Source organism: Pseudophryne corroboree, chromosome 11, assembly GCF_028390025.1.
Source record: "Pseudophryne corroboree isolate aPseCor3 chromosome 11, aPseCor3.hap2, whole genome shotgun sequence".
NCBI classification, from domain to species: domain Eukaryota; kingdom Metazoa; phylum Chordata; class Amphibia; order Anura; family Myobatrachidae; genus Pseudophryne; species Pseudophryne corroboree.
In genome coordinates, this window is record NC_086454.1 from 160,427,727 (window position 1) to 160,453,119 (window position 25,393).

The 25,393-nt window shown below is 46.8% G+C and overlaps 1 protein-coding gene across 17 annotated transcripts in view; it reads left to right on the forward strand.

Annotated features, from left to right (window-relative positions):
- TESMIN (testis expressed metallothionein like protein) overlaps positions 1–25,393 on the forward strand; it is a 542,857-nt gene that overhangs the window by 365,167 nt on the left and 152,297 nt on the right. For all 17 annotated transcript variants that reach the window (XM_063945034.1, XM_063945030.1, XM_063945033.1 and 14 more), the window contains one exon: positions 18,536–18,609. In XM_063945034.1, coding sequence (XP_063801104.1) covers positions 18,536–18,609 — 74 coding nt within the window. The remainder of the gene's footprint in view (positions 1–18,535; positions 18,610–25,393) is intronic.

Here is a 25,393-nt window from a genome sequence, read left to right on the forward strand (position 1 = left end):
GTTACGGCAGCTAATTATTACAGAATTTGGCGTGCCTATATAGGTTGGTGTGAAGCTCGGAAGTTTCCGACATCTTCTTTCAAGTTATCCCGTCTTTTGTTATTTCTACAGATGGGGTTAGATGGAGGTCTACGTTTATCCACACTAAAAGTGCAGATATCTGCGTTGTCACTTTATTTCCAAAGAAGATTGGCTCTATTGCCGTCGGTACACACCTTTATGCAGGGTGTCCTCAGAGTACAGCCTCTATTCACTCCACCTACGCGCCATGGGACTTGAATCTGGTTATAGATTTCTTACAGTCTTTTCATTTTGAACCCTTACAACAAGTGGATATTAAGTTTCTCACTTGGAAAACAATTTTTCTCCTAGCCTTGGCTTCGGCAAGGCGTGTTTCAGATTTGGTTGCCTTGTCTTGCAAGCCACCATATTTGGTGTTTCATGATGACAGAGCGGAACTTCGGACGAATCCCGCTTTCCTACCAAAAGCAGTGTTATCTTTTCACATCAACCAACCAATAGTAGTTCCTGTGTTAACAGGACATTCTGAAACTCTGGATGTGGTACGCGCATTACGCGTTTATGTATCCCGAACGTCTACAGTTCATAAGACGGATACGTTGTTTGTTCTCTATGATGCTGCCAAGAGGGGTTGGCCAGCCTCTAAGCAGACCTTATCCAGATGGATAAAACTGACCATACGTCAGGCTTACCTTCAGGCTAGGTTACAGCCACCTACATCGGTAACAGCTCATTCCACACGTGCTGTGGGAACTTCATGGGCAGCTGGTGGTGGAGCTTCTACGACACAGCTTTGCCGTGCGGCTACATGGTCGTCAGTGCACACGTTGGTGCGCTTTTATAAGTTTGATACTTTTGCGGCATCAGCATCTAGCTTTGGCCGTTTAGTGTTACAGGTGCCAAATAGCTCTCCCGCCCACGGGGGAAACTTTGGTACATCCCAAGAGTACTCCAGTGACCCCTAGTGGATGAAAAAGAAAATAGGATTTTGGTACTTACCAGGTAAATCCTTTTCTTTGAATCCATAGGGGGCACTGGACGCCCACCCAGAGCAGTTGTTTACCTGGTTGTGGTAAGTGCAGGGGATATTATGGTAACACACTCTTACCGACTGTTTCAAATTAGAAACTCTATCGGGTTGGTGTCAACTGTTAGTTGTCAGTTTCGTTTTGTGTCAACTTTATTGTTGTCCGTTTTTGGTTATATGTATTTCTCCATTGTCAACCTCTATAGCTCCAGTTCGGCTCAGTAAAAAAACACTGAGGTACTCTGGGATATGGAGGGGAGGTATAGTCAAATTTTAACTATTCAGTGCCTAGTTCCTGTGGAACCGTCCATATCCCAAGAGTACTCCAGTGCCCCCTATGGATTCAAAGAAAAGGATTTACCTGGTAAGTACCAAAATCCTATTTTTACACTTTTAGCGGGACTGAAGCCCGCCGCCGAGGGGGCGGGGCTTCTCCCTCAGCACTCACCAGCGCCATGTTTTTCTCCACAGCACCGCTGAGAGGAAGCTCCCCGGACTCTCCCCTGCTTATACCACGGTAGAAGAGAGGGTTTTAAAGAAGAGGGGGGGCACATAATTCGGCGCAGATAATAATAACAGCGCTACGGGGTAAACATTAAATTGCTCTGTTTTTCCTGGGTCATATTGCGCTGTAGAAGGCTATAAGAAGATAGCAAAGCATTATCAGATGCTCATATCCTCTGTTCGGAATGTAATTAAGAAATGGCAGTCATCAGGAACAGTGGAAAGTTAAAGCAAGATCTGGAAGACCAAGAAAAATATCAGACAGAACAGCTCGCAGGATTGTGAGAAAAGCAAGTCAAAATCCACGTTTGACCACACGATCCCTCCAGGAAGATCTGGCAGACACTGGAGTTGTGGTACACTATTCCACTATAAAGAGATACTTGTACAAATATGGTCTTCATGGAAGAGTCATCAGAAGAAAACCTCTTCTACGTCCTCACCACAAAAATCAGTGTTTGAAGTTTGCAAATGAACATATAGACAAGCCTGATGCATTTTGGAATAAAGTTCTGTGGACAGATGAGGTTAAAATAGAACTTTTTGGCTGGAATGAGCAAAGGTACGTTTGGAGAAGGAAGGGCACAGAATTTAATGAAAAGAATCTCTGTCCAACTGTTAAGCATGGGGGTGGATCAATCATGCTTTGGGGTTGTATTGCAGCCAGTGGCACAGGGAACATTTCACGAGTAGAAAGAAAAATGGATTCAATAAGATTCCAGCAAATTTTGGACGCTAACTTGATGCCATCTGTGAAAAAGCTGAAGTTAAAGAGAGGCTGGCTTCTACAAATGGATAATGATCCTAAACACACCTCAAAATCCACGGTGGATTACATCAAGAGGCGTAAACTGAAGGTTTTGCAATGGCCTTTACAATCTCCTGACCTCAACTTGTCACAATGGCCTTGGACAATCTCCTCATAAAAGCGAGATCACGGGAGAAGTTGCTGAGCAGCGTATCACTTTCACTGAATGTGTTACAGCGACACGGCTGGATTCTCAATATTCCAAAGTCGCAGCTGAATCCTACAACTCGTCTGCCCTTCTTGGGCATGATTCTGGACACAGACCAGAAAAGGGTTTTTCTTCCGAAGGGAAAAGCGCAGGAACTCATGACTCTAGTCATGAACTTTTTGAAACCAAAACAAGTGTCAGTACATCATTGCACTCAAGTTCTGGGAAAGATGGTGGCAACATACGAAGCCATTCCATACGGCAAGGGCCTTCCAATGGGACCTACTGGACAAATGGTCCGGGTCGTATCTGCAATTGCGTCAGCGGATCACCCTGTCTCCCAGGGCCAGAGTATCTCTCCTGGGGTGGCTAAACAGTGCTCACCTTTTAGAGGGCCGCAGGTTCGGCATTCAGAACTGGATCCTGGTGACCACTGACGCGAGCCTCCGAGGTTGGGGAGCGGTCGCACGGGGAAGAAATTTCCAAGGACTTTGGTGAAGTCAAGAGACTTGTCTTCACATCAACATCCTGGAACTAAGGGCCATATACATCGCCCTACGTCAAGCGGAGATCTTACTTCGCAATCGACCAGTTCTGATCCAGTCAGACAACATCACCGCAGTAGCTCATGTAAACCGCCAAGGCGGCACAAGGAGCAGAGTGGCAATGGCGGAAGCCACCAGAGTTCTTCGCTGGGCAGAGAATCATGTAAGCGCTCTGTCAGCAGTGTTCATTCCAGGAATGGACAACTGGGAAGCAGACTTCCTCAGCAGACACGCTCTGCATTCGGAAGAGTGGGGACTTCATCAGGAAGTCTTCGCGCAGTTTGCAAGTCGGTGGGGACTACCCCAAATAGACATGATGGCATCCCGTCTCAACAAAAAGCTGCAAAGGTATTGCGCCAGGTCAAGAGACCCTCAGGCGGTAGCTGGGGACGCCCTAGTGACACCATGGGTGTTCCAGTCGGTATATGTGTTTCCTCCTCTTCCTCTCATACCCAAGGTGTTGAGAATAATAAGAAAAAGAGGAGTGAGAACAATTCTCATTGTTCCAGATTGGCCACGAAGGACCTGGTATCCGGATCTGCAAGAAATGCTCACAGAAGATCCGTGGCCTCTTCCTCTAAGGCAGGACTTGTTACAACAAGGTCCCTGTCTGTTCCAAGACTTACCGCGGCTGCGTTTGACGGCATGGCGGTTGAACGTCGGATCCTAGCGGATAAGGGTATTCCAGATGTGATCATTCCTACGCTTATAAAGGCTAGGAAGAACGTGACATCTAAACATTAGCACCGAATATGGAGAAAATATGTTTCTTGGTGTTAGGCCAGGAATGCTCCTATGGAAGAATTCCACCTGGGACGTTTTCTTCACTTCCTACAAACTGGAGTGAATTTGGACCTAAAATTAGGCTCCATTAAAAGTTCAGATTTCGGCCTTATCCATTTTCTTTGAAAAGGAATTGGCCTCAATACCTGAAGTACAGACTTTTGTGAAGGGAGTACTGCATATTCAGCCTCCTTTTGTACCTCCGGTGGTACCTTGGGACCTTAACGTGGTGTTAAGTTTCCTTAAGTCACATTGCTTTGAACCACTTAAGACAGTGGAGTTGAAATATCTCACCTGGAAGGTGGTCATGTTGTTAACCTTGGCTTCGGCTAGGCCAGTTTCGGAATTGGCGGCTTTATCACATAAAAGGCCTTATCTGGTTTTCCATATGGATAGAGCGGAATTGCGGATCCGTCCTCAATTCCTGCCTAAGGTGGTCTCATCCTTTCATATGAACCAAACTATTGTCGTGCCGGTGGCTACTCGTGACTTGGAGGATTCCGAGTCCCTTGATGTGGTCAGGGCTTTGAAAATTTACGTGGCCCGAACGGCTAGGATCAGTAAAACAGAAGCACTGGTCATCCTGTATGCAGCCAACAAGTTGGCGGCCCTGCTTCAAAGCAGACTATTGCTGGCTGGATCTGTAACACGATTCAGCAGGCGCATTCTACGACAGGATTGCCGTTACAAAAATTGGTTAAGGCCCCTTCCACTAGGAAGGTGAACTCTTCTTGGGCGGCTGCCCGAGGGGTCTCAACACTACAGCTGTGCCGAGCTGCTACTTGGTCGGGTTCAAACACCTTTGCAAAATTCTATAAGTTTGATACCCTGGCTGAGGAGGACCTCCTGTTTGCTCAATCGGTGCTGCAGAGTCATCCGCACTCTCCCGCCCGTTTGGGAGCTTTGGTATAATCCCCATGGTCCTTACGGAGTCCCCAGCATCCTCTAGGACGTTAGAGAAAATAAGATTTTAAACCTACCGGTAAATCTATTTCTCGTAGTCCGTAGAGGATGCTGGGCGCCCGTCGCAAGTGCGGACTACTTCTGCAAGACTTGTATATAGTTATTGCTTACATAAGGGTTATGTTATAGCTCATCGGTCTTGGACTGATGCTATGTGGTTGTTTTCATACTGTTAACCAGAGCCGGCCTTAGGCATAGGCAAACTAGGCAATTGCTTAGGGCATCTGGTATGCCTAGGGGCACAAGCAGCTTCTGCTGATTAAAACGATATGCGGCATGCCTATATTCTGTGTGTAGCATTTCGTATGCAGATACAGCCACAGTCGCACACAGTATATAGGCATGTCGCATATCATTTTAATCAGCAGAAGCTGCTTGTGCACCCTAGCCACATAGCAATGCAAATAAGATGCATTTTCATAAAAAACAGTCACCCAACGTTAGCAGAGCTGCCAGTTGACTCACGCCAGGAACTACATGTGTCATTATGTGTATAAGGGCATTAATAATGTGTAACATATGTGTAAGGGGCACTATGTGTGTCATTATGTGTATTAGGGCACTAATAATATGCGGCATATGTGTATGGGACATTATGTGTGTCTTTATGTGTATAAGGGCATTAACAATGCAGCATATGTGTAAGGGAAATTATGTGTATAAGGGCATTAATAAGGTTTGGCATAATGTGTAAGGCACATTATGTTTATAAGGACATTAATAATGTGTGTCATATGTGTAAGGGGCATTACTGTGTGGTATTATGTGTATACATGCATTACCAATGTGTGGCATTATGTGTATAAGGTACTCTACTGTGTGGCGTAACGTATAGAAAGGGCACTACTGTGTGGTCCAATGTGAATAAAGAGCAAATGGTGTGGTGTAATGTGAATAAGGAGCAATATGCTGTGGTGTAATGAAAATAAAGAGCAATATGGTGTGGTGTAATGAGAATAAGGAGCAATTCAGTATGATGTTATGTGAATGAGCGGCACTACTGTGAGGAGTAACGTATATAAGGTAAAGCGGTACTACTGTGTGATGTAATGTGAATAAGGGACACTATCGTATGATAAATTGTGAATAAAGTTGCACTACTGTGAGGCATAATTTGAATTGGGGGTACTATTGTGTGGCCATGCCTTGCCAGCAAAAACACATACCTTTTTGGGCTGTACGCCGAATGTGTACACTGTTCTTATTTAAATTACAGGCGGTAGGGAAAAAAAAAAGGACTGCTATGGGTGGTGGTGCTGGGAAAGGGGTGCAGTGTCAGAGGCGGAACTAGCGGTGGTGCTAGGGGGCACCAGCCAAAATCTTGCCTAGGGCATCATATTGGTTAGGGCTGGCTCTGCCGTTAACTGGGTAGTTTATCACGAGTTTTACGGTGTGATTGGTGTGGCTGGTATGAATCTTGCCCTTGGATTACCAAAAATCCTTTCCTCGTACTGTCCATCTCTTCTGGGCACAGTTTCTCTAACTGAGGTCTGGAGGAGGGGCATAGAGGGAGGAGCCAGTGCACACCCAGAGTCAAGTTCTTTCTTAAAGTGCCCATGTCTCCTGTGGAGCCCGTCTATTCCCCATGGTCCTTACGGAGTCCCCAGCATCCTCTACGGACTACGAGAAATAGATTTACCGGTAGGTTTAAAATCTTATTTTTACAAATAAATAATCTAAATGGAAAGTAGGGAGAGGTGGGTATAGAACCCGGGGCTGGGGACTGCTAGGTAGCAGCTCTAACCATTTGGCTAAAGCAGCCATAAATAACGAAAGATGTTTTATATCCATTTGTCTCTTTTGTTGCTTTGTAATATACAGACCTACGTGTTGCCATTTTTAAGAATGTTTCTTAATTAATTTTTTAGCCAATCTTTAAAATTTATATTAATCACCATAATATGTGGAGCTTAATGTGAAGAGATATTTATAAGGGACAGTGTTCCTATAATATATTGCTATACTGAATATTGTTTGTGAAAGAGGATCACCTGTGCATATAACACCTGCAGTACACCTGCCAGCTATAAATAAGATTTTACATACCGGTAAATCTATCTCTCGTAGTCCGTAGCGGATGCTGGGACTCCGTAAGGACCATGGGGAATAGACGGGCTCCGCAGGAGATAGGGCACTTTAAGAAAGCTTTGGATTCTGGGTGTGCACTGGCTCCTCCCTCTATGACCCTCCTCCAGACCTCAGTTAGGGAAACTGTGCCCAGAGGAGATGGACAGTACGAGGAAGGATTTTTGTAAATCTAAGGGCGAGATTCATACCAGCCACACCAATCACACCGTATAACTTGTGATAAACTTACCCAGTTAACAGTATGAACAACAACATAGCCACGGTATCACCGAAAACTATAACATAACCCTTATGTAAGTAATAACTATATACAAGTCTTGCAGAAGAAGTCCGCACTTGGGACGGGCGCCCAGCATCCTCTACGGACTACGAGAAATAGATTTACCGGTAAGTAAAATCTTATTTTCTCTAACGTCCTTGAGGATGCTGGGACTCCGTAAGGACCATGGGGATTATACCAAAGCTCCCAAACGGACGGGAGAGTGCGGATGACTCTGCAGCACCGATTGAGCAAACAGGAGGTCCTCCTCAGCCAGGGTATCAAACTTATAGAACTTCGCAAAGGTGTTTGTCCCCGACCAAGTAGCCGCTCGGCACAACTGTAATGCCGAGACCCCTCGGGCAGCCGCCCAAGAAGAGCCCACTTTCCTAGTGGAGTGGGCCTTAACCGATTTTGGTAACGGCACTCCTGCCGTAGAATGCGCCTGCTGAATCGTGTTACAGATCCAGCGAGCAATAGTCTGCTTTGAAGCAGGGCCGCCAACCTTGTTGGCCGCATACAGAACAAACAAAGCTTCAGTCTTCCTGATCCGAGCCGTTCTGGTCACATAAATGTTCAAAGCCCTGACTACATCCAGGGACTCAGAATCCTCCAAGTAAGTCCCTTGTAGCCACAGGCACGACAATAGGTTGGTTCACATGAAAAGATGAAACCACTTTTGGCAGAAAGTGAGGACGAGTCCTCAACTCTGCCCTATTCACGTGAAAAACCAAGTATGGGCTTTTGTGCGATAAAGCTGCCAATTCTGAAACACGTCTCGCCGAAGCTAATGCCGACAACATGACCACTTTCCACGTGAGGTATTTCAACTCCACAGTTTTAAGTGGTTCAAACCAAGGTGACTTGAGGAAACGTAACACCACGTTAAGATCCCAAGGCGCCACCGGAGGCACAAAGGGAGGCTGAATATGCAGTACCCCCTTCACAAAAGTCTGTACCTCAGGAAGAGAGGCTAATTCTCTTTGAAAGGAAATGGATAAGGCCGAAATCTGGACCTTTATGGACCCTAAGTTTAGGCCCAAGGTCACTCCTGTTTGAAGGAAGTGAAGTAGACGGCCCAAATGGAACTCCTCCGTAGGAGCAGCTCTGGCCTCACACCAAGAAACATATTTCCGTCATATACGGTGATAATGTTTCAACGTCACATCTTTCCTAGCCTTGATCAGGGTAGGAATGACTTCCTCCGGAATTCCTTTTTCCGCTAGGATCCGGCGTTCAACCGCCATGCCGTCAAACGCAGCCGCGGTAAGTCTTGGAACAGACAGGGCCCCTGCTGCAGCAGGTCCTGCCTTAGAGGAAGAGGCCACGGATCTTCTGTGAGCAACTCTTGTAGTTCCGGATACCAAGTCCTCCGTGGCCAATCTGGAACAATGAGGATTGTTCTGACCCTGCTTATTCTTACAATTCTCAACACCTTGGGTATGAGAGGAAGAGGAGGAAACACATAGACCGATCTGAACACCCAAGGTGTCACCAGAGCGTCTACCGCTACCGCCTGAGGGTCCCTTGACCTGGCGAATACCGCTTTAGCTTTTTGTTGAGACGGGACGCCATCATGTCTATTTGAGGCAGGCCCCACCGATCCGCGATCTGTGCAAAGACTTCTTGATGAAGTCCCAACTTCCCTGGATGCAGGTCGTGCCTGCTGAGGAAGTCCGCCTCCCAGTTGTCCACCCCCGGGATGAACACCGCTGACAGCGCGCTTACATGGCCTTCCGCCCAGCGTAGAATCCTGGTCGCTTCTGCCATGGCCACTCTGCTCCTTGTTCCGCCTTGGCGGTTTATATGAGCCACTGCCGTGACATTGTCTGACTGAATCAGAACCGGTCTTCTCCGAAGTAAGTTCTCCGCTTGACGCAGGGCGTTGTATCTGGCCCTCAACTCCAGGACGTTGATGTGGAGACAAGTCTCCAGGCTTGACCAGAGACCTTGGAAATTTCTTCCCAGTGCCACTGCTCCCCAGCCTCGGAGGCTTGCGTCCGTGGTTACCAGGACCCAGTCCTGAATGCCGAACCTGCGACCCTCTAGAAGGTGAGCACTGTTCAGCCACCACAGGAGAGATACCCTGGTCCTGGGAGACAGGGTGATCCTTTGATGCATTTGTAAATGGGACCCAGACCACTTGTCCAAGAGGTCCCATTGAAAAGTCCTCGCATGGAATCTGCCGAAAGGGATGGCCTCGTATGAAGCCACCATCTTCCCCAGGACCCGTGTGCAGTGATGCACTGAAACCTTCTTTGGTTTCAATAGGTTCCTGACCATGGTCATGAGTTCCTGAACCTTTTCGATCGGAAGAAAAACCTTTTTCTGGTCTGTGTCTAGGATCAGGCCCAGAAAGGTCAGACGCGTTGTAGGAACTAGCTGAGACTTCGGTATATTGAGAATCCAGCCGTGTAGCTGCAACGTCTTCATGGACAGAGACACGCTGTCCAGCAACTTCTCCCGAGATCTCGCCTTTATAAGGAGATCGTCCAAGTATGGGATAATTGTGACCCCCTGCCTGCGCAGGAGCACCATCATTTTCGCCATTACCTTGGTGAAAATCCTCGGGGCCGTGGAAAGCCCAAACGGCAACGTCAGAAATTGGTAGTGACAGTCCTGCACTGCAAATCTCAGGGATGCCTGATGAGGGGGGAATATTGGAACATGAAGGTATGCATCCTTTATGTCCAGGGACACCATCCAGTCCCCCCCCCCTCCAGGCTGGCGATGACCTCCCGGAGTGATTCCATTTTGAACTTGAACCTTTTCAAGTACAAGTGCAGAGATTTGAGGTTTAAAATGGGCCTGACCGAACCATCCGGTTTCGGCACCACAAACAGGGTTGAATAATATCCCTCTCCCTCCTGGAGATGAGGAACTGTGACAATCACCTGTTGAACATACAATTTTTGGATTGCTGTCAACACTGACTCCCTCTCTGACGGGGAAGTCGGCAGAGCCGATTTGAAAAACCGGTGAGGAGGCAAGTCTTCGAACTGTAGCCTGTATCCTTGAGCAACAATCTCTATTGCCCAGGGATCCACCTGCGATTGAACCCAGACGTGGCTGAAAAACCGAAGATGAGCCCCCACCAGATCTGCCTCCCCCCGGGAAGCCCCAGCTTCATGCGGTGGACTTTGCAGATGCAGGGAACTAGCTGTGTGCAGCTTCTTTCCCCTGCCTTTTCCTCTGGTAACAAAGGACGATCCCCGCACCTTCTTGTTTTTATTGGAACGAAAGGACTGCATTTGATAATGAGGTGCCTTCTTAGTATGCTGCGGGGGGACATAAGGTAAGAAATTCGACTTACCAGCCGTAGCCGTAGAGACAAGGTCTCTACAGAGCCCACCTGTACATGTATATAGTCTTTTTGCCATGCAGAGGTTTATATTGCTGCCCAGGGCGCCCCCCCCTGCGCCCTGCACCCTTACAGTGACCGGAGTGTGTGAGGTGTATGGGAGCAATGACGTACAGCTGCAGTGCTGTGCGTTACCTCAGTGAAGCTGAAGGCTTCTGCCGCCTGGGACGTCTTCTGACTTCTGTACTTCTGGCTCTGTGAGGAGAACGGCGGCGCGGCTCCGGGGGTGGACGCCCAGTAAGAACCTGCGTTCACCCCCTCTGGAGCTAATGGTGTCCAGTAGCCGAGGAAGCAGAGCCTATCTTTGACAAGAAGGTCTGCTCCTCTCTCCTCAGTCCCTCGATGCAGGGAGCCTGTTGCCAGCAGTGCTCCCTGTGAAAAAGTAGTAAAAAACAGAAAGAAAAATCCAAACAAAAATGCTTTCAGGCAGAGAACTCTGGAGAGCTCTCTGCAGTGCACCCATCTTGCTCTGGGCACAGTGTAAAACTGAGGTCTGGAAGAGGGTCATAGAGGGAGGAGCCAGTGCACAGCCAGAATCCAAAGCTTTCTTAAAGTGCCCTATCTCCTGCGGAGCCCGTCTATTCCCCATGGTCCTTACGGAGTCCCAGCATCCTCAAGGACGTTAGAGAAATTAGTGTAAGCACAGGATTGGAGGATAGTGTGGTTAAATATCAGAGCATGGAGAACAGATGGAGACCTTCTGATGAAACCGTTCTAATGTTATAACGGAGAAACGTGTTAAGAACATCCGCAGTTTGGCTTGGGAACACCTACATAACCAGGACGGCTTTTCTTATTATCCTGCCAGAGCTCCACCAAAACACTACCACGGTGAGAAGCCTAACAACAGCACTGCTAAGGAGGAGCAGAGCGGCGTGCTGCCGCAGCCAGGTGCCGCTCCCTCTCCCTCTAAACCAGAACCGAGGCCAGAGCGAGACGACTCATACACTCAGGAAATTAGGCGACTCCAGCAAGGGAACAACCAGCGGCGTGCAGCCGCAGCCGGGCACTGCCTTTTCCGGAGTTCATCAATTCCATCACTGGTCACGGCGAGGTGAGACCTAAATATTGCACCTAATACACAGGCAGGAATATACAAAGTGTGATACATAAGAATTCTGCAATAGCCGTTGCTGAGTTTATACAAGCGGTACACAGTTTAAATATTGAACTGGACTTGGATACAATAACTGTTTCCAGATACAATATAGCGATCCATAGATACAAAGTAACACTCTATCCACTCAAGTGGCAGATATAAATACAAAGTAACACTGCAAGTGGACATCAATCTATTTAGCCACAAAAATGGAACAATAAATCGTGGAAGAGCTGTGGAAATAAGGACCAATTTAGAAATAATCTGGATTAACAGAGTATTGCTATTCATTGTATTGTCTGTCTTGGGTGTTTCCATGCATATGAATACGTAACTAATATATTAAGCTCGTTAAACTAATTCTTCAGCTTTTTATGTGTATTAAATAGTTTTCTCTAACGTCCTAAGTGGATGCTGGGGACTCCGTAAGGACCATGGGGAATAGCGGCTCCGCAGGAGACTGGGCACATCTAAAGAAAGCTTTAGGACTATCTGGTGTGCACTGGCTCCTCCCCCTATGACCCTCCTCCAAGCCTCAGTTAGATTTTTGTGCCCGAACGAGAAGGGTGCACACTAGGTGGCTCTCCTGAGCTGCTTAGTGAAAAGTTTTAGGTTTTTTATTTTCAGTGAGACCTGCTGGCAACAGGCTCACTGCATCGAGGGACTAAGGGGAGAAGAAGCGAACTCACCTGCGTGCAGAGTGGATTGGGCTTCTTAGGCTACTGGACATTAGCTCCAGAGGGACGATCACAGGCCCAGCCATGGATGGGTCCCAGAGCCGCGCCGCCGGCCCCCTTACAGAGCCAGAAGACAGAAGAGGTCCGGAAAATCGGCGGCAGAAGACATCCTGTCTTCACCAAGGTAGCGCACAGCACTGCAGCTGTGCGCCATTGCTCCTCAGCACACTTCACACTTCGGTCACTGAGGGTGCAGGGCGCTAGGGGGGGGGCGCCCTGAGCAGCAATAAAAACACCTTGGCTGGCGAAAATACATCACATATAGCCCCCAGGGCTATATGGATGAATTTTAACCCCTGCCAGAATCCATAAAAAAGCAGGAGAAAAGTCTGCGAAAAAGGGGCGGAGCCTATCTCCTCAGCACACTGGCGCCATTTTCCCTCACAGCTCCGTTGGAGGGAAGCTCCCCTGGCTCTCCCCTGCAGTCACTACACTACAGAAAGGGTTAAAAAAGAGAGGGGGCACTAATTAGGCGCAGTATTAACAATACAGCAGCTATAAGGGGAAAAACACTTATATAAGGTTATCCCTGTATATATATAGCGCTTTGGTGTGTGCTGGCAAACTCTCCCTCTGTCTCCCCAAAGGGCTAGTGGGGTCCTGTCCTCTATCAGAGCATTCCCTGTGTGTGTGCTGTATGTCGGTACGTTTGTGTCGACATGTATGAGGAGAAAAATGATGTGGAGACGGAGCAGATTGCCTGTAATAGTGATGTCACCCCCTAGGGGGTCGACACCTGAGTGGATGAACTGTTGGAAGGAATTACGTGACAGTGTCAGCTCTGTATAAAAGACAGTGGTTGACATGAGACAGCCGGCTACTCAGCTTGTGCCTGTCCAGACGTCTCATAGGCCGTCAGGGGCTCTAAAGCGCCCGTTACCTCAGATGGCAGATATAGACGCCGACACGGATACTGACTCCAGTGTCGACGGTGAAGAGACAAATGTGACTTCCAGTAGGGCCACACGTTACATGATTGAGGCAATGAAAAATGTTTTACACATTTCTGATAATACGAGTACCACCAAAAAGGGGTATTATGTTCGGTGAGGAAAAACTACCTGTAGTTTTCCTGAATCTGAGAAATTAAATGAGGTGTGTGATGATGCATGGTTTTCCCCCGATAATTTCTAAAATGTTATTGGCATTATATCCTTTCCCGCCAGAGGTTAGGGTGCGTTGGGAAACACCCCCTAGGGTGGATAAAGCGCTCACACGCTTGTAAGGGCTCTACCCTCTCCTGAGATGGCCGCCCTTAAGGATCCTGCTGATAGAAAGCAGGAGGGTATCCTAAAATGTATTTACACACATACTGGTGTTATACTGCGACCAGCAATCGCCTCAGCCTGGATGTGCAGTGCTGGGTTGGCGTGGTCGGATTCCCTGACTGAAAATATTGATACCCTAGATAGGGACAGTATATTTTGCCTATAGAGCATTTAAAAGATGCATTTCTATATATGCGTGATGCACAGCGGAATATTTGCCGACTGGCATCAAGTCTAAGTGCGTTGTCCATTTCTACCAGTAGAGGGTTATGTACACGTCAGTGGTCAGGTGATGCGTATTCCAAACGGCATTTGGAAGTATTGCCTTAATAAGGGGAGGAGTTATTTGGGGTCGGTCTTTCAGACCTGGTGGCCACGGCAACAGCTGGGAAATCCACGTTTGTACCCCAGGTCGCCTCTCAACATGAGAAGACGCCGTATTATCAGGCGCAGTCTTTTCGTGGACAAGCGGGCAAAATGTTCCTCATTTCTGCCCCGTGACAGAGGGAGAGGAAAAAGGCTGCAGGAATCAGCCAGTTCCCAGGAACAGAAACCCTCTCCCGCCTCTGCCAAGCCCTCAGTATGACGCTGGGGCTTTACAAGCAGAATCAGGCACGGTGGGGGGCCCGTCTCAATGAATTTCAGCGCGCAGTGGGCTCACTCGCAAGTAGACCCCTGGATCCTTCAGGTGATATCTCAGGGGTACAAATTAGAATTCGAGACGTCTCCCCCTCGCCGTTTTCCTAAAGTCGGCTTTACCGATGTCTCCTTCTGACAGGGAGACAGTTTTGGAAGCCATTCACAAGCTGTATTCCCAGCAGGTGATAATCAAGGTACCCCTCCTGCCACAGGGAACGGGGTATTATTCCACACTGTTGTGGTACCGAAGCCGGACGGCTCGGTGAGACCGATTCTAAATCTAAAATCTTTGAACACTTACATACAGAGGTTCAAATTCAAGATTGAGTCACTCAGAGCAGTGATTGCGAACCTGGAAGAAGGGGACTACATGATGTCTCGGGACATCAAGGATGCTTACCTTCATGTCAAAATTTACCCTTCTCACCAAGGGTACCTCAGGTTTATGGTACAGAACTGTCACTATCAGTTCAGACGCTGCCGTATGGATGGTCCACGGCACCCCGGGTCTTTACCAAGGTAATGGCCGAAATGATGATATTCCTTCGAAGGAAGGGAATTTTAGTTATCCCTTACTTGGACGATTCCCTGATAAGGGTAAGATCCAGGGAACAGTTGGAGGTCGGTGTAGAACTATCTCAGGTAGTGTTGCGGCAGCACGATTGGATTCTCAATATTCCAAAATCGCAGCTGGTTCCGACGACTTGTCTTCTGTTCCTAGGGATGATCCTGGACACAGTCCAGAAAAAGGTGTTTCTCCCGGAGGGGAATGCCAGGGAGTTATCCGAGCTAGTCAGGAACCTCCTAAAACCGAGCCAAGTCTCAGTACATCAATGCACAAGGGTTCTGGGTAAAATGGTGGCTTCCTACGAAGCAATCCCATTAGGCAGATTCCACGCAAGAACTTTCCAGTGGGACCTGCTGGACAAATGGTCCGGGTCGCATCTTCAGATGCATCAGCGGATAACCCTGTCACCAAGGACAAGGGTGTCCCTCCTGTGGTGGTTGCAGAGTGCTCATCTTCTAGAGGGCCGCGGATTCGGCATTCAGGACTGGGTCCTGGTGACCACGGATGCCAGCCTGCGAGGCTGGGGAGCAGTCACACAGGGAAGGAATATCCAGGGCTTATGGTCAAGCCTGGAGACATCACTTCACATAAATATCCTGAAGCTAAGGGCCATTTACAATGCTCTAAGCTTAGCAAGACCTCTGCTTCAAGGTCAGCCGGTGTTGATCCAGTCGGACAACATCACGGCAGTCACCCACGTAAACAGACAGGGTGGCACAAGAAGCAGGAGGGCAATGGCAGAAGCTGCAAGGATTCTTCGCTGGGCGGAAAATCATGTGATAGCACTGTCAGCAGTATTCATTCCGGGAGTGGACAACTGGGAAGCAGACTTCCTCAGCACGACCTCCACCCGGGAGAGTGGGGACTTCACCCAGAAGTCTTCCACATGATTATAAACCGTTGGGAAAAACTCGACAGGTATTGCGCCAGGTCAAGGGACCCTCAGGCAATAGCTGTAGACGCTCTGGTAACACCGTGGGTGTACCAGTCAGTGTATGTGTTCCCTCCTCTGCCTCTCATACCCAAGGTACTGAGATTGATAAGATGGAGAGGAGTAAGCACTATATTCGTGGCTCCGGATTGGCCAAGAAGGACTTGGTAACCGGAACTTCAAGAGATGCTCACGGAGGATCCGTGGCCTCTACCTCTAAGAAGGGACCTGCTCCAACAAGGACCCTGTCTGTTCCAAGACTTACCGCGGCTGCGTTTGACGGCATGGCGGTTGAACGCCGGATCCTGAAGGAAAAAAGGCATTCCGGATGAAGTCATCCCTATCCTGATCAAAGCCAGGAAGGATGTAACCGCAAAACATTATCACCGCATTTGGCGAAAATATGTTGCGTGGTGCGAGGCCAGTAAGGCCCGACGGAGGAAATTCAACTGGGTCGATTCCTACATTTCCTGAAAACAGGAGTGTCTATGGGCCTGAAATTGGGGTCCATTAAGGTTCAAATTTCGGCCCTGTCAATTTTCTTCCAAAAAGAACTAGCTTCAGTCCCTGAAGTTCAGACGTTTGTAAAAGGGGTACTGCATATACAGCCTCCTTTTGTGCCTCCAGTGGCACTTTGGGATCTCAATGTAGTTTTTTGGGTTCCAAAAGTCACATTGGTTTGAACCACTTAAATCTGTGGAGTTAAAATATCTCACATGGAAAGTGGTCATGCTGTTGGCCCTGGCCTGGGCCAGGCGCGTGTCAGAATTGGCGGCTTTATCCTGTAAAAGCCCTTATCTGATTTTCCATTCGGACAGGGCGGAATTGAGGACTCGTCCTCAGTTTCTCCCTAAGGTGGTTTCAGCGTTTCACCTGAACCAACCTATTGTGGTGCCTGCGGCTACTAGGGACTTGGAGGACTCCAAGTTGCTAGACGTTGTCAGGGCCCTGAAAATCTATGTTTCCAGGACGGCTGGAGTCAGAAAATCTGACTCGCTGTTTATCCTGTATGCACCCAACAAGCTGGGTGCTCCTGCTTCTAAGCAGACTATTGCTCGTTGGATTTGTAGTACAATTCAGCTTGCACATTCTGTGGCAGGCCTGCCACAGCCAAAATCTGTAAATGCCCACTCCACAAGGAAGGTGGGCTCATCTTGGGCGGCTGCCCGAGGGGTCTCGGCTTTACAACTTTGCCGAGCAGCTACTTGGTCAGGAGCAAATACGTTTGTAAAATTCTACAAAATTGATACCCTGGCTGAGGAGGACCTGGAGTTCTCTCAATTGGTGCTGCAGAGTCATCCGCACTCTCCCGCCCGTTTGGGAGCTTTGGTATAATCCCCATGGTCCTTACGGAGTCCCCAGCATCCACTTAGGACGTTAGAGAAAATAAGAATTTACTTACCGATAATTCTATTTCTCGTAGTCCGTAGTGGATGCTGGGCGCCCATCCCAAGTGCGGATTGTCTGCAATACTGGTACATAGTTATTGTTACCAAAAAAATCGGGTTATTGCTGTAGTGAGCCATCTTTTCTAGAGGCTCCTCTGTTATCATGCTGTTAACTGGGTTCAGATCACAAGTTGTACGGTGTGATTGGTGTGGCTGGTATGAGTCTTACCCGGGATTCAAAATCCTTCCTTATTGTGTACGCTCGTCCGGGCACAGTATCCTAACTGAGGCTTGGAGGAGGGTCATAGGGGGAGGAGCCAGTGCACACCAGATAGTCCTAAAGCTTTCTTTAGATGTGCCCAGTCTCCTGCGGAGCCGCTATTCCCGATGGTCCTTACGGAGTCCCCAGCATCCACTACGGACTACGAGAAATAGAATTATCGGTAAGTAAATTCTTATTTTTAATATATATATGATGGTATTGGAATTTATGCGCTCTCTGTAGATACATGTTAGTAAAATATACCCCTGAATGTCTAAACCAGGGAAATCCCAACGTTACATGTTAACCAACAGGAAACAATGGTTAATTATTGTACAAAGCATTATCACTAATTCAAGGTGAGTGCAATTACATGCGCAATTACTGTATTCCATAAATCTGGGCAGTGTACATTATGCTATTTATGTGTCTCTAATGAGCACATCCTTGGAGATCTGTCAACAACCACAAAAATGGACACTGCCCTTTAAATATCAGGAGAGTGCTAAAATGTACATACTTTGCGCGGACTGTCCTTCCCAACCCCAGTAGGGCAAGATACATAGGCCACAGCCTGTCCTGACTGCAGATTCTTCCAAGCTGACTTGCTCACACCTGCCTTTTTTCCCTGTGTGGGTGGATCCCTCCTGCTGTGCACAGAATGCAAGTCACATCAATGCAATTTACTCTTAGTGTGTGTATATATATATATATATATATATATATTTATACACATACATAGATACATACCCACACACACATCTTTAAACCTGTCCACTGGCTGCATATGCGTGAGCTTGCATGTGCTTGTCCCAGGTGGGAAGACTCCTTTACTCCCCTTCACACCTCCACTGCACCTTTTTGGTCCTAAGGTTCATACCTATACCATGCTTTCCACTTTTCCATTGCGTATTTGTGTATGTTTACATTATGGCCATACACTGTGCAAAAACATGTAAGTTACGCCAACAAACTGCTCACTCTTTACCAGTCCTTTTCTTTTGTTATGCATAAGGACAAAAAAAAAATGTTCATACTTTTTTTATTGCTTCCAGTTACAGTAGTACCATAATTATTTTTTTCTGCTTTACAAGTTCACAACATAATCTGGTATTATTTGACTTTTTCCTTTTAAGATACACCAAATCCATCACCAATGCTGAGAAGTATGTTACCTGTTGCACCTACGCCACATATCTCAATAAACAACGTGAGTGCAGGATCAGTGCTGTTTATATCTTCTATATGGCTTATTTGTGAATCAATATAATTACTTATCATACCTGAAGATAAATGAAAAAGATTCAATTGCAAATAAAGGATGGCAATGACACGCAATGTTTTCTTAATTCATATATTGGATTGATAATAATGTAATTTGAAAATCATGGATGTTCTGCTGCAGTATACTGTATATTCAACTTGTCTTGTAGCCTGAGCCGGCCATAGGCATAGGCAAACTAGGCAATTGCCTACGGCATTTGATATGCCTAAGGACATCAGCAGCTTCTGCTGATTAAAATGATATGCGGCATGCCTATATTCTGTGTGTAGCATGTCATATCCAGATACAACCATAGTCTCACACAGTATATATGCATGTTGCATATCATTTTAATCGGCAGAAGCTGATTGTGCATCCTAGCAACATAGCAATGCAAATAAGATGCATTTTCATTAAAACAAATGTGCCCGACTTTAGCATTGAGGCAAGATTTATGAGGACACATCTGTATTCAAGTAGAGGCAGAGGTCACAGTGTTAGTGGCAGTGTGAGTGTTGTGTGCATGTGAGTAGGTTGGTTGTGTTGTAGTGTTTGGAATATGTGTAAGCAGCATTATGTGTGTCATGTAAAAATGAATTAATAATGTGCAACATATGTGTAAGGGGCACTATGTGTGTCATTATGTGTATAAGGGCATTAATGTGCGGCATATGTGTAACAGGGTACTACTGTATGTGTGTCATTATGTGTATAGGGGCACTAATAATGTGCAAATAATGTGGGCACTAATAATGTGTAGGAGGCACTATGTGTGTCATTATGTGTATAAGGGCATTAATAATATGCGGCATATGTGTAAGGGACATTACGTGTAAAAGGACATTAATAAAGGTTGTCATAATGTGTAAGGTGCATTATGTTTATAAGGACATTAAAAATGTGTCTCATATGTGTAAGGGGCATTACTGTGTGGCATTATGTGTATAAGGTGCTCTACTATCTGGCGTTGCGTATAGAAAGGGCACTACTGTGTCATCGAATGGGAATAAAGAGCAATAGAGTGTGGTGTAATGTGAATAAGGAGCAATTCAGTGTGATGTAATATGAATAAGGGATCTACTGTGAGGAGTAACGTTTATAAGGTAAAGTGATACTACTGTGGGATGTAATATGAATTATGGACACTATCGCATGATCAAATGTGAATAAAGTTGCAGTACTGAGTGGTGTAATTGGAATTGGGTTACTATTGTGTGGCCATGCCCCTTGCCAGCAAAAACACACCCCTTTTTGGGCTGTGCGCCAAATGTGCGAACTGTTCCTATTTAAAATATAGAGGGTACAAACCCCAAAATAAGGACTGCTATGGATGAGGGGTGATGGTGCTGGGAAAGAGGTGCAAGGTCAGAGGCGGAACCAGCGGTGGTGCTAGGGGGCACCAGCCAAAATCTTGCCTAGGGCATCATATTGGCTAGGGCCGGCTCTGCTTGTAGCTCATGTACTCCTGCTCTGGATAATCCATCCAGTATATAATAAATTTGTTTAAATTGATAGCACTGTAGGCCATAACTACTTGCTCCCTTCTATATTGACTGCACTTAGACCTGGCAGGCACTCGGTGGCATGTTGTAGCTAATCCTAAGAGCCACAGATAAACTATTATGGTTAAATGTCACTTTTCAGTCATAACGAAGCAGAACATTGAATAACAGGCTTTGCCAATCCTCAGCTAAGACGTATGAAAATAATACTTACTGACTTCCTAAAAAACCCTGCAGGAGAGTTACATGTCACCTCATCTAGTTCCTCCTCTTTTCAAAAAAGCACTTTACAGTATGTTACAACAGGGATGGGACTAGGATGAAGCTATTCAATGAAAATTGCATCATCCAATCTCCAGTCCACCAACTTCAGCCTTCAGCAACCAACTCTGATGGAAGGCCAGGAAAGCCCCTACCACCCCTCCCCCTCAAAAATAAACAAATAAATAAATAAATAACATATGACTCTTGCAGACCTTCCAGGAGATGTAAACAAATTATGACTTTGGTCAACTGCTTTGCTATGACGGGTAGAGTGCTGAGCACAATGCTGTATGGATGGATGGCTATCTCATATATTATTATTATTATTATCCTTTATTTATATGGTGCCACAAGGGTTCCGCAGCGCCCAATTACAGAGTACATAAACAAATAATCAAACAGGAAAACAGCAACTTACAGTTGATGACAGTATAGGACAAGTACAGGGTAAATAAACATAGTTACATCAGCAGATGACACTGGAATAAGTATCAGGTGGCAGAAGACTGCTGGATTTGGTGCAGTTGAAGATTATTAAAGTAAGAAAGGATAAGCACATGAGGGAAGAGGGCCCTGCACGTGAGAGCTTACATTCTAAAGGGGAGGGATAGACAGACAGGGGTGACACAGATGGGGTACATAGAGAGTGTAGAACAGAGGGTTAGGATGAGATTTGGCTGGGTTTGGTGAAGAAGTGGGTCTTGAGAGCCCGCTTGAAGTTTTGTAGGGAGGTGGAGAGTCTGAGGGGGAGAGGTAGGGAATTCTAGAGAAGTGGTGCAGCATGTGAAAAATCTTGGAGGTAGGAGTGGGAGGAAGTAATCCGTAGGCAGGAGAGTCGGCGTGCATTAGAAGAGCGAAGAGGACGGGTGGGAGTGTAAAAGGAGATAAGGTCAGAGATGTAGATGGGAGAGGAGTGGGTGAGGGCTTTGTAAGCGAGTGTGAGAAGCTTGAAATGGATTCTGAAAGGGAAGGGGAGCCAGTGGAGGTCTTGTAAGAGAGGAGAGGTGGACGTAGTGCGTTTGGTGAGGAAGATGTGCTGGGCAGCAGCATTGAGGATAGATTGGAGTGGAGAGAGGTATTTGTCAGGAATGCCAGTCAGGAGGAGATTACAGTAGTCTAGTCTGGAGATGACCAGTGAGTGGATAAGAGTCTTAGTAGCATCCTGGGTCAGAAAGGGTCTGATCCTGGAAATATTTTTTAGATGAAAACGACAGGTTTGTGAGAGGTGCTGAATGTGTGGTTTGAAGGAGAGGGAGGAGTCAAGGATTACTCCAAGACCACGCACTTGGGGACTAGAGGAGATAGTAGTGCCATCAATAGATAATGAGATTGTAGGAGGTGAGGTTATGCGGGAGGGAGGGAAGCTGATCAGCTCGGTCTTAGACATGGGACATCCAGGAAGAGGTAGCAGAGAGACAGTTGGAGATATGAGTGAGGAGAGCAGGGGAGAGGTCTGGAGAGGAAAGATAGATTTGGGTGTCATCAGCATAGAGATGATATTGGAAACCAAAAGAACTAATGAGCTTACCTAGTGAGGACGTATAGAGAGAGAAGAGAAGAGGACCAAGGACAGAACCTTGGGGAACCCCTACAGTTAGTGGAAGTGAGGGGGAATCATGAGAGGAGACAGAGAATGAACGATCAGAAAGGTAGGAGGACAGCCAAGAGAGGGCAGTATCACACAGACCAATGGAGTGAAGGATTTGCAGTAGCAGAGGATGGTCCACAGTGTCAAAAGCAGCAGAGAGATCAAGTAGAATAAGTAGAGAGTAGTGTCCCTTAGATTTAGCAGCATGGAGGTCATTGCATACTTTTGTAAGGGCAGTTTCAGTGGAGTGGAGAGGACGGAAGCCAGACTGGAATGGGTCAAGCAGTGAGCGTGAGGAAAGAAAGGAAGTAAGGTGGTTGTAGATAATACGCTCAAGGAGTTTGGAGGCAAAAGGGAGGAGAGAGATGGGTCGGTAGTTGGAGAGAGTGTTTGGATCAAGGGTAGGTTTTTTAAGAATAGGAGAGATGAGTGCATGCTTGAAGGCAGAGGAGACAGTGCCTGATGAGAGGGAGAGATTGAGAAGGTGAGAAAGATGGGAACAAGCAGAAGGAGAGAGGTAGCGGAGGAGGCGGGAGGGGATAGGGTCAAGTGGGGAGGTGGTGAGGGGATAGGAACGAATGAGGGCCATGACTTCCTCTCCAGATGCATGGGAGAAAGATGTCAGAGTAGGTGTGAGGGATGGGGAGGGTTGGTAAGGGATGGGAGAAGGCTGGTTACTGATGGTCTGGTGTGATGTGATGTCCTGACGTATGGAGTCAATTTTGGATGTGAAGTAAGTGGCGAAGTCAAGAGCAGAGAGTGAGGAAGGGAAACGAGGTGGAGGTGGGCAGAGGAGTGAGTTGAGAGTGGCAAAGAGGCGCCGGGGGTTGGAAGACTGGGAGGAGATGAGGTTCTTGAAGTATGACTCTTTAGCAAGAGAAAGGGCAGCACTGAAGGATGAGTGCATAAGTTTGAAATGGAGGAAGTCTGCCTTAGAGCGTGATTTCCTCCAGTGTCGCTCAGCAGTACGTGAGCATTTTTGCAGATATCTGGTGCATTTGGTGTGCCAGGGTTGAGGTGTTAATTTGCGAGGGTGAATAGTGGTTGGTGGAGCAACAGAGTCAAGAGCAGAAGTAAGGGATGCATTGTATGTGGAAGTGGCTTGTTCAAGGCATGAGAGAGAGAGCATAGGAGAGAGAAGTGAGTCAAACAGGGAGGAAAGGAATGTAGTGTCAATAGCTTCAATGTTACGCTTAGTGATGGTAGCCTTAGGAGGTAGAGATGTGGAAGTCGAGAGAGATAGGTTAAAGGAGAGCAGGTGGTGGTCAGAGAGGGGAAATGGGGAGTTGGAAAAATCAGAAATATCACAGCGGTGAGTGAAGACCAGATCCAGTGAGTTTCCATTCACATGGGAGGGTGAGGAGGTCCACTGGGAGAGACCAAGTGAAGAGGTGAGGTTAAGGAGTTTAGAGGCAGGGGATTGTGTGGAGATGTCAATAGGGATGTTGAAATCGCCTAGGATAATGGAGGGAATGTTAGAATAGAGTAAGTGAGGAAGCCAGGAAGCAAAGTTGTCAATGAATTTGGAAGCAGTGCCAGGGGGGCGGTAAATGACAGCTACTCTAAGATGGACTGGTTGGAAGAGGCGTATGGCATGGACCTCAAATGTAGATAATGTAAGGGATGGTTCTGGTGGTATGAGTTGGTAGGAGTAACTAGAAGGTAAAAGGACCCCAACACCACCCCCATGGCGACCCCCAGGTCGGGGTGTGTGTGAATGTGAGGCCCCCAGCAGAGAGAGCAGCAGGAGAAGTAGTGTCAGAGGGCGTAATCCAAGTTTCAGTAATGGCTAGTAGGTGTAGGGAGTTGGAAATGAAAAGGTCATGAGTGGGGACCAGTTTGTTACAAACAGATCTGGCATTCCAGAGGGCACAGGATAGGGGGTATGAGTTTGTGGGAGAGATGTGAATGAGATTATCAGGGTTGCTGTAGCGATGAGGTGAGAGTAACTTTGAGGGCAGGGATGATGAGAGAGTAGTGATGGTACGGGTGCCTGAGCTAGGAGGGGAAACTGCAGGAGGTGGGCAGGAAGGGAGGTCAGTGTGATGTGGATGGGGGTGTGGGGAGGTGACAGGGAAGGGAGAGAGGGAGCAGGGCTGAGTTGTGGGGTAGCAGGACCATGGGGCAGAGGTGAATGAAAGTGGGGTAACAGGAAAGGAGGGAGAAGGAAACAGAGGGATGGAGGGGAGACAGAGGAGGAGGTGCAGGAGACTAGGGTGGAAGGATAAAGATACATTATTAGGTAGACACTGAGTGATGTGGGGAGTATAAGAAAGCCTTGACATAGTGTTAAGTAGGTAAATAGGTTGAGGGAAAGTGTAAGTAGGAGAGGAGACTAAGGGAATCAGAGCAGAAGAATTGCAGAAATGCAGGTGAGAAAAGCAGTGTAGGCTCAATGGGTGTAGATTTAGTATGAAATGAGTCAAAAGCGTAGATAAAGTGGGTGCAGAAATGTATTTGGGCTGTAAGAAATTAAAGGATTGTGAGAGGGTTAAGAAGCAAAGGTAATTCTGTTCGGTTTTTTTAAGTGTTTGTAAATGAGAAGATGAACTCACAATTGTCCCAAAGAAGATCTTTGTGATCCTGATTATGGATGGAAACTTGATCTTACATATGTTCCTTTCTGCAAATGGGTTGCATAATGTTCACAGAGTGAAAGTTGGAGGGTGATAATTTTGCATATACAGTTGATATTGATAAGTAGTTCTTCTGTTATTGTTTGAGGTTTTCTTTCAGTTTTTCGTCCAGTTTAAGTCCAGGCAAAGTCCAGGCTTTGATATTAAAATTATATATCTACTCCCTTTGAGCCTACTCCCTTAGAGTCCTACACCCTGGATCAATCAGCCAGGCTTAATCAGCCAACTATACTCTAATATGAACTAACATTAACATGTGTAAGGTATAGGTTCACTGATTAAAACCCCACCCGTTGCCCAACACCCACTGGTGGGCAATAAAAGCGAAAACAAACAAATAATTATATGGGAGGAGGGCATCCCAAATTCCCCAAATATCTAACAATTAAACAGCCTAAATTCTGCATATAACAATAACTCCAGATTACCTAAGCAAAACAGACATATAACCTGGTCCCTATTCCAAACCTAAGGTGGGGACTCAGAGCTGATTGTGCTCTTCTTGGTTGGTGAAATATAGAAATAATCATGCTTTCTATCAAGCATTCACTTACTTCTGCAGCAATTGTAACATACAGTAGCCTGTAGTATTCATAAGCGTTAAGTACTTAGTAAAATATAATAGTGTCCTAAGGGAACGCTCATTAAGTATGTAGGGGTTGGGATTGATGTACCGGCGGTCAGGATACTGGTGGTCAGAATACAGACCACGGCATCCTGATGTTGAGAATTCCGACATG